Genomic DNA, 10703 nt, shown 5'->3' with positions numbered 1-10703 from the left:
CCATGCCAACACAATCTTCAAGCTTATTCATCAAATAATTGTTACTTCAAATTGATAAACTTGATGTAGAGTTTGTCATTATTAAAAAGGGGGAGATTGAAAGTGTGCATGTCAAGAGGGACACTTTGGAAAGCTCTCCTTGAACGTCATGGTTTTGATGAGGACAACTTGTGCCTAAAAGAGCTTGAAGATAACCAACAAATCAACGTGCTTAAGTCTTTTATTTGGTACTAGGCTTAGACTAGATTCTAGTTTAAGTTGAGTCGAAGGCTTAGGGCACCTAATACATGTCTCATATGCATATATCTTTTAAATCATTTCATCCATGAGATATGTTCATTTCATAATATGTTCATGCATTACATAAATACATGTATATGTGCATTCTAGGCATAAAACTAAGTGTTAAACATGTATTATCTAAGTGCATAACATATTTGATGTTTTGTGTTTTAAAATACACATTTTATTTAGTGTTAATCGATTAACCATACTTTTAATCGATTAACCCAACTGCTGTGAAAAGTGGTTGCTACTGGAACACGTTTTTGAAATGCAGTTAATCGATTAAGGCTTTACGTTAAACGATTAACCTAACTGATTTTTAAGTTGTTGAAACTGAAAAACTGAAAAACAGAATCAGTTATAATTTTTAGTCCCGTTAATCGATTAAGATGGCATTTAATCGATTATCTGGGGTTCTGGACTGATTCTTTATAAACTGCGTTTTCAGAATTAATCTCATAAGTTGCATGTTGCATTTATTAGAGAGTTAGAGCATTTTACGTGTTAATTGTTGCATCTATTTGTTAAGTGCATTAGTGAGTTTAGAAATGAGAGATTCCTTGCTTTAGGATTGAGTGCATTTCATGTTATAATCTCTCATGTTTTCCCTCACATGTTCATGCATATTTTGATGCGTTTTTCATGAAGTTTATGATTCTGTAACTTCTGTTTTCATAACTAATACTTGTCATTTCACATGAGTTTGTGTTAGATGTGCATTAGAGTAAAGCCTTCTTGTTATATTTGAGCTTAGGAATAGCTTAATTTTACTCTTGTAATTCTTGAATAAATTGTTGTAAAGGGAATCTCTTGGTGTCGTATCACCAGTAGAGATTGTGTGTTTCTTCATAGCTTAGAGTGTAAGAAAAGGAAAGAACGAGAGATTCTTTGGCTGGGGCTACGCCGAAAGAAACGTTTTCTTTATCGGTAGGAAGGGAGTCAAACCATTGGATAGTTTCTTTGATTTCTTGTCATTTGCTAAGTGTTGTAATTGGATAATGTGTTTGTAAATTACATTGATTCGATTATAGTGAAGGAAATCTCCCAAGTCAGCCGGGAGGCCTGGATGTAGTTTGCAGTGGACAGCAAACGAACCAGGATAAAAATTCGCGTTGCAGGATTTGTTTTCTCTCTCTCTCTTTACTGTTTTCAATCGATTAATTTGTATATTTGATTCAACTAATACATTCTGTTCATTTGTTGTACTGCAAGCTATTCTGATATACAAATTTGTAAGCTCTGTATTCGTTCTGTTATCGGTTATCTGTTCTGCATTTAATCGTTTCTGTAATTGCTTACTGGTTCTGTTTAATCGATTAATATTCCTGTGTTAATCGATTATACTGTTTCTATTAATCGATTAAAATAGTTTCTTATAAAGGACATAAACCCTTCTTTTTGCATGCATAGAATTTTCATGCAACCTAACCATAAAAATTCAATTGAAAATTAGAGGAGACTAAATCCTAATATGAAAGAAGTAGTTAGGAAAGAAGTGTTGAAACTTTTAGATGTTGGAAAAATATATCTTATATCTGATAGGGAATGGGTGAGCCCAATTCATGTGGTTCCTAAAAAAGAAGGATTGACTATTGTGGAAAATGAGAAAAATGAATTAGTACCAATTAGAACATTTGCAGGTTGGAGAATGTGCATTGATTACAGAAAATTAAACACACCCACTAGGAAAGATCACTTCCCTCTCCCGTTCATTGATCAAATGCTTGAAAGGCTTGCTACACATGAATATTTCTACTATTTAGATGGGTACTCGGGATTTCATCAAATCCCCATTCACCCTGAATACCAATATAAAACTACTTTCACAAGTCCTTATGGCACCTTTGCCTATAGGAGAATGCCTTTTGGGCTATGTAATGCCTCAACCACTTTCCAAAGATACTGCAATATTTTTTGATTTTATAGAAAACATAATGGAAGTTTTTATGGATGATTTTTCTATTTATAGACTTTCATTTGATGACTCTTTAAAAAAATTGACAAAAATATTGCAGAGATGTGAGGAAGTGAATCTTGTATTAAATTGGAAAAAATGTCACTTCATAGTGCGTGAGGGTATTATGTTGGGGCATTTAATTTCAAGAAAATGGATAGAGGTGGACAAAGCAAAAATTGTAGTTATAGAAAATATGCCACCACCAATTAACATGATAGGTGCTAGGATTCTCTTAGGCAATACAAGATTTTACCGTAGATTCATGAAAGATTTTTCAAAAACTGTGAAACCCCTTTCTGACCTTTTAATGAAAGATATTACATTTGATTTTAGTGCTAGTTGTCTAGAATCGTTTTGTTGGTTAAATGAGGCATTGATCATTGCACCAATATTGCAATCACTGCTAGGTATCAGTGGACAGAACGCACCTAGAAGGGGGGGGGGGTTGAATAGGTGTCGTGGTTCCCAAATGCCGCTTTTCGCACCAAAGCCCTATTCTGGAAAACGCTCAATTAATCGATTAACCCATTGACTTAATCGATTAAATTGCACAAAACAATAAGTTGCTGAATGGCTAGATTGCACAGCCACTCACCGATATTATAGAAACAATACAACAGATATATTTGAACAGAATTTATCTCTATATGGCAGAATTACATTATTCAAAATATCACCTAAAGTAGGCAATTAATCAACTTGAAAAGTAAAGAGATAAGGGATAGAAAAAGCCTACAACAAGGAATTTTATCCTAGTTCGTTTTGCGGTCCACTGCAAAACTACATTCAGTCATCCCCATCTGATCTCGGGAGATTGTCTTCACTAATATTGAAACAAATGTATATATGCACACATCCAATACAAGATCTTAGATTCTCCCTTATTGAATTCCTAGAACCCCTACCTTGGTTTGACTACTCTAATCACCTAAGAAAATGTTTCTTACGATCTAGCCCCAACCAAGAATATGTTTTAAACTCGAGACCTCTACGTCTTGGTGAAGACTCACTGAATCTCTTTGGTGGTAAGACACCAAGAGATGACTTTCCTTATAAAAAAAACAGAGTATTATAAAGCACAATATGATTCAAATATTACAATTAAAATCCAATTATAAACCCTATACAAATCTCACAAATTAACGAGAATATGTATGAGTTCAGAATAATGCAGAAACATGTAATTTCTACCCTATGAAATCTCTGAAAGAAATGCAAGAATCATGCAAGAAAAGATAGAATGATGAACACATTTAATCATATGCGATTGGATGACATTTTAAATCCTAAGCATGACATTATCTTTCACTATCTCACATGCATTTCTCTCTGCCTATATGACACACAATAAGCACGAAAAATATGCAACTTAACAATTCTAAAAATGAATGAATGAGTGTATGTAGCATGATGTAAAGACACGATTTATATAGAAAAGCTGTTAGACGCCCAGTTACTCGATTAATTACTCTTTTAATCGATTAACAGACTGTTGAGAATAACTGAATTATGTTTTTCGGTTATCTGTTAAAACTGATTTCACGTTAATTGATTAACGCCTTACTTAATCGATTAACTGACATATTTTCAGTTAAGAGATTAAATGGTAAACTACCTATATGTTATGCTTATCAACTATACATGTTTTACCATTATGTTATGCCTAAGATGCACAAATAACATGTATGATTAATGCATGAACATATAATAATCTAGATGGTATGTCCCATATAAATGATATGATAGTTTTTAGGATTTGTGAGATTTGCATCTATGTTTACCTAACTTAGACTCAAGATAACTAAGACATATATCTAAGACTACTAATGATGACTCTAGTCTAGACATGAAGCTCTTAAGTCCTTGGCATGTTGATTTTATGAGTTATCTTCAAGCTTTCACTAAATCCTTGTCTTCATCAAACTCCACACCAAATAGTGCTATCTTGACAATTTGCACTTTCAATCTCCCCCTCTTTGATGATGACAAACTCACACCAAATTTTGTTTTGATGCATAGCTTGAAGATGGTCACAGAATGCTTGGTTGTTGATTTCAAAGTTAAAGCGCATAGCTAGACAATGGAAGCTGAATATTATTTACAACCTGCACACATCGAACAACAAAGCAACTTTTCTCCCCTTCTGGCATTATCAAAAAGATAAACTAATGAATTTTGGTCAAAAGTAAGATGAGTTATGTAATGAAATCAAACTATAATTAATCAATTAATTTTTGGAATTTAATTAATCAACCAATTGAAGGAAAATTGAACAAATGTGTATGTTGATAACATTTAATTGATTAAATGAATGGGTTAATCGACTAAACTGACAGAATATAGTAATTGGACAGATTTAATGGCATGTAAGGTTATACAAGAACTAACGAATCATGGAATGATCAAGCATTTTTATTATAGCATTCAAACAGCAGGCTCAATCAAACATAAGAGATGCATATAACCAATCATGACCAAGTACCATTAAACATATATTTATACTATATTTGACATAGATAAGCATATTATGTACGCAATTTAAAATCAAAATTGTAATGATTTAAGTTCAAATGGCATGCATATCAAGTGATAATAGTTCAACAAAAATATATAGTTAGAGTTACAACCCAAAAAGCAAAGAGAAAAATATGTCTCAAAAGTACAAAGCAACAAAAATCCTAAAAATTAGCCATATAGAAAAACTAAACCTAAGGCAACCTAGGGTCTAAGATCTTCAAATCTAGGGATGCAAAGGAAGGTCTATGTCATCAAGAACTGCCAGACTACTATCACCCTGGATGAGGAATCTCAGCTTTTCAAATTCTGCACAAAACCTCTCATTTTGTGCCTCAGCGGTGTTCTGAACAAAGCTCCTCATATCCTGATAGTGGTTATCAATGTAGGTGACCTGACGTTCCTCAAATTACTCAAAATATGTATGGTAGGAATCCTTCAGAGACTGAATATGTATATCCATTTTATTACTCAGCCTTTGCTCTATGGCATCCTGTTAGATATCAGTGGTTAAAATACACCTAGAAGCGGGGGGGGTTGAATAGGTGTAGCGGTTAGAATATCCGCTTTTCGAAAATCAACACTTAATGCTGAATTACCCCAATTTAATCGATTAAAGGAATGAAGATAATCGATTAACGCAATTGACTTAATCGATTAAAACAGAACAACAAGCTCAGACAGATTCGGTTTCTTGCACGACAATTAACCGATAATGAAATGAATACACACAGCTTACAATTTTATCAGAGTATTAACAGTATAGCACAGATACAGAATATAGCAATTAANAGTGTAGATAGGTTGTGAGACCCAAATAAGAATAAAAATAATGTTTGTTATTGTAGGAAAAAATAAATCATGTTCTTATTCTATAGAGAATTGTAATAAATTATAAAATAATGTGTGAGACCCAAATAAAAACATAAGTGTTATTAGGATGCTCCAAGGGGAATTAAAGAGATTAGAATGATTGAAAATTGTGAATTGGAGTGATACACACAAATACACACCATTCCACCAACTATCCACCTCTGCAATAATGGAATCTGAGAGGAAGAATAATTTTCATAAGTTTTAATTCATTTAATTTAAAAAATATTAAATCTGTATCGTTAAACTCTTTTTTTGATATTATGTATCATAATCTACACCAAATAGTGGAGAAGATTTAGACCGTATTTAATAGAGATGAAGATCATATGTCTCATTGATATGAGTAAGACATATCCAACCATATTGGTTGTTCTTAAGATTGTTTTTAATGAATTAAGAACATTCTCACCCTGTTTTTAACTATGTCATTCTTATTTTTTATTTTTAAATAAGAACAATTCTCGGTTGTTTTTTATCAAGAGAAAGTGAGGAGAAATGTAGATGTTGTGGGACTCAATTATAAATGAAAATGATATTTACCATTGTGAGTGAAAAGTAAATGTTTCATAAGAAATTATAAAATAATGTGTAAGACCCAAATAATTTGGTGTGAATGCTCTAAGGATATTTTAATCTCACCTTTACATATATTCCTCGAAATGACTTAAACATTCCTTGAAACAAATGCATCCTTATAATTGAGATTTGAGACAAAATGCCCTCTCCTAACTTCCAATAGCATCTTGTCATTTGATTTGGAGGAACATCAAATTTGAACCCACTACTGAACATGTTGTATTGATATATCAAACCAAATTAAAATCCTTACAGAACACGTATATTACACATAACACCCACATGCATTTTATTCATTATCATACTTATTCTTTAGGGAAATTCAACAACATAAAGCTAAATTGAGAAACCAAGTATCCAAACACAAAGATATCACCATTCAGATTCTCTAACTAACTATTGTTGGACCAGAATTGCTTCTGAAGATAATCGATTAAGTTTTTGTCCACCTGAAATGCTTTGGCTAGTACTTCATCAGAGATAGGTGGATAAGATCCAAAAACAGCATTAGCAATAGTAATAACTCCTGGGTTTTGGCTACTAAGGGCAGCAATAGCAACAGCGTTTCCATAACCCACATTTTGTTGGAAGTGAATGAGACCAATTGGGAAGACAAATACATCACCCTTATTAAGAACTTTGGTGAAAAGGCGATTGTTATCTTGATTTGATGTGACAAATCCAACATAAAGAGTACCTTCCACAACTACAAGAATCTCTGTGCCTCGAGGGTGAGTGTGTGGAGGGTTTAGACCTTTAGGTGCAAAGTCTATGCGGGCTAAGGATATGCCAAGTGTGTTGAGCCCCAATATTTCATTAACCGTGACTGGTGTTACTTTTGAACCAAGTGGGTTTAAAGTGTTCCCAGGTCCTAGTCCAGGAAAGAAGAAATCTTCAGCTGTGGCAAGTTTGGGATCTTTGCAGAATTTTCCATTCACGAATACTGCAATTGGAAAGAAAAAAAATCACAGAAACTTGTGAATGTTATTGACCATGAATCATATAGGTGACAGAAATTTAAAAGAATGTAATTTTGATGACATGTTATCCATGTCACTTTTGATCCACTAAAATATTAGTTATTTTATGGAAATATTATTAATGAAAATGACTCTCTCATGAAGGTCTTTTACCTTGATTCTATGGGTAGTTTTATCACCCCTAAATTAAATATTTAATAACTTATCATATTCTTTATCAATTAAAGGAATAATATAGGAGTAACATAATGTGGGATAATAAATGTTTATCTTAAATTTGTCTCTATCAAATGCATGGTTCATGTCAATAACAACAATAGACTCTATAATACTGATTATGATTAAGAAATCTTATATTAACTATGTTTTCTTATTTTGTATATCAACTATGTTCAACTTGTTGTTGGGTTATTATAAAAAATTAACATATTAATTAACATTTCAACAAATCATTAAATACAAATACAATATATATATATAGGGCATTAAAATTAAGCTCAATATAAAGGGATGCAGAATTGCAATATATACCACCACTCCTGGTGTCATTGATTGCCACACAGAAGTCTTGTAGAGGACTAGGGTCATAGCAAAAGGCAATAGAGGATGCCAAAGCCAATAAGGCAAAGAGGAAGTACACAACTTTCATTGTAGTGTTTTTGTTTTGTGCTTTGGGAGTTAGGGTAAGTTAGTTTTATTGCATGGGAAACTACCTATTTATAGGAGGTAGCCCTTGAATTAGTTTGCATTTAATTATATTTTGATATCAAACACATTTTTCTACCACTATAGGCGGCGTGTTTATCAAAATATTAGATTAAGATGCTTATGCTCCACTTCAACGTCATGACAAATCATTCTGTTACACAATCGAAATGGCACCCACTATAATGTAATGTGGGTGGTTTTACTTAGAACTAATTCCACATTTTATTGGTTTCTATTTGTTAAACTTATCTGTTTTATTCCTTCATGTTGTACTTTAAAAATCGTTGAGACTCGAGTAGTGGGAGGAATATGGAAATGTTTGCAGGAAATTGGTTCAAAGATGGATAAGAATCATACCACAATCACCATTAATATTATATTATGGTGACGACTAACTTCCAAACTAAAAGTTAGTTTGTTTCCAAACAAATTGTTCTTTTAATTATTAGATTGAGTGGTCCATAATTTCAACCATCAAATTCGTGGTTAGTTATCAATGTTGTTTAGAAGTCGTGATACTAAAGTACAACTTATATGAGGCCTTTGATTAGAGTTTAGAAGTCATGATAACAAATTATAACTTTAATTCAATAGTCGGTGTATGCTATTATGACTTCCCAAAGGTCATCTAGAAGTCGTTATATGTCATCACGACTTTTGTACTAACCAGAAGTTTTATTACTCCATCACGACTTCTATCCATAAGTCGTTATATTTCATCATGACTTCTATACTAACCAAAAGTTATATTATTCTATCACGACTTCCATTCAGAAGTCGTTATATATCATCACGACTTCTACTGACCAAAAGTTGTATTGCTTCATCGCAACTTCTATATTGAAGTCGTATAATGCTAACACGACTTCTAAAAGGTGTACAAAACAGTAACCGATAATCAATTTTTTCATCCAACGATTATAAAGTATTTCGCTTCCAAGCAAACTAATATGCGGTTCCCATATTAGCTTTTACCATATATTATTGTTATTATTATTATTATTCAATATTCATATGGAAAAGAGACCATTTAGATTTATCTTGCCAACATTGTCTTAATCAATCTGAAATAAAAACGTTGCTTCCTTAACATGTTTTCTTACACAAGCAAAGGATTTGAAACACATAAGAGTGCCTGAAAATAACTCAATGAAATTCAAGAGCAATGTACATGATTACCTCTAGAGAAAGAGAAAATAGAATTGTAGGAAATTACGCATGGCCGCATGGCCGCATGGAGTAAGGTAGGACTTTTACCTAAAAGAAGAGAGTTGTGATAAGGTAGGCAACTAAGAATATTTCAAGAGATACAATGATTTCAAATTCATGAATGGTGGATTGCTTTGGAGGCATGGAATATACCATGGAAAGGAAGGATATTGTGGATTGAAGTAAATTAAATGAGCCTGGTGTAGCACTTAAATTTTATATTTCATTTATAAAAAAATGGAAAGGTGGATAGAGTCCCGACTTTTATTACAAGTAGTCAATATGAATTATGTTTTCTTTCTAATTATCATTTAAACTATATTAATTAGTAAAATTGATCCATGTGTTAATATATTGTTAAAATATTAATTGGTCAACAAAGAAATTGATGCAACCAAACTCATATAAATATAATAATGCAAATTAGTGAGGGTTGATATCGAGAAGAAACCACAATCATAATACAAAATTAATTAAGAAGAAAATAAATACATTATAGTTAAAAATGATTAATACATTAGTACTGGTATATATATATGTAACAAATTAAAATAATAATCTAATCGTGATGTTAAAAGAAAATACATGGATTAGAAATTCTCAAACATTGTCTTTATATAACTCTTAAAGTTTAAGAGATAATTAAAAAGAAAAAATAATTAAAATTGATTACTTGCAAAATATATAGGGCATTTTTATACACTTTTCCATAGAAAATAATAAGATATATTTAAATTTAATTTAATGAGTCAAACTTACATATTGAATTTGACTTATTTATCAAATTTATTTCTAAATTATTTTAAAGTTGGTTAATTTAATATTAAATATGAAGTGGAACCATTTGGGTTTAAACCTCTACCTTTATACAATTTCTCCTCTCCTCTCTAAATTAATATAACAACAACTAAACTGTAATGTCATTATGTGATTTTAGCTATATAAATCAAATAATATTGTAATGTCATGAATCATATTTATTAATAAAATATTAATCTTTAAGTATTTTTGAAACATTTGCATATGGTTTTTTGTCACAATAGTAACTTGAGTTGATTTTCAATTAAGAGACTTGGTTCAATCTCATCGGGCGCTTCCCTACAAAATTTCTTTAACAAATATTTTTTATATTATAAATTAAAATACAAATAAAATAAAAAATTGTATTCATAAACAATAATCTATTGCATGGTAAGCTCTTTGTTGCAATTTTGATTTGTCTTAGTTGTACAGTTTAGCAGGGCTTTCATTTATGAGGTTAAAATTTATGTATTGACAATGTAAAAAAATTTATGTTGTTATTACATTATCCACCATTGATTTATAATATTTTTACTTGAAAGTCAGTGATAGTTAACATATGAATGATAAAGATTTAAAACAGTGTATAAAACACTTACATTGTCAGTATATACATATATATTAAAATTTTCATATATCTTGGGTTACCAAAATACTTGAAATAGTAAAGTAACGTTTGGATTAAATATTTGAAGGTGAGATTGTTGGATTGAAGTGTGATTTTTGAAGTCTCACATTAACTATTTTGGAGTGGTTTAAAAATTTTATGCATTCATAATTCTAATTCTTTAAATTTT

The 10703-nt window shown here is 31.3% G+C and overlaps 1 protein-coding gene across 1 annotated transcript; it reads right to left on the bottom strand.

The window, feature by feature from the left end:
* LOC109331022 (germin-like protein subfamily 1 member 7) lies at window positions 6311–7862 on the bottom strand. Its single transcript, XM_019565306.1, has 2 exons — window positions 7720–7862; window positions 6311–7151 (listed from the first exon to the last, which is right to left on the bottom strand). The coding sequence occupies exons 1-2, from the start codon at window positions 7835–7837 to the stop codon at window positions 6601–6603; spliced, it is 669 nt and encodes a 222-aa protein (XP_019420851.1). The 5' UTR covers window positions 7838–7862; the 3' UTR covers window positions 6311–6600.

This window comes from Lupinus angustifolius, chromosome LG17, assembly GCF_001865875.1.
Source record: "Lupinus angustifolius cultivar Tanjil chromosome LG17, LupAngTanjil_v1.0, whole genome shotgun sequence".
NCBI lineage: Eukaryota > Viridiplantae > Streptophyta > Magnoliopsida > Fabales > Fabaceae > Lupinus > Lupinus angustifolius.
This window is presented reverse-complemented; position numbering and strand designations above follow the sequence as displayed.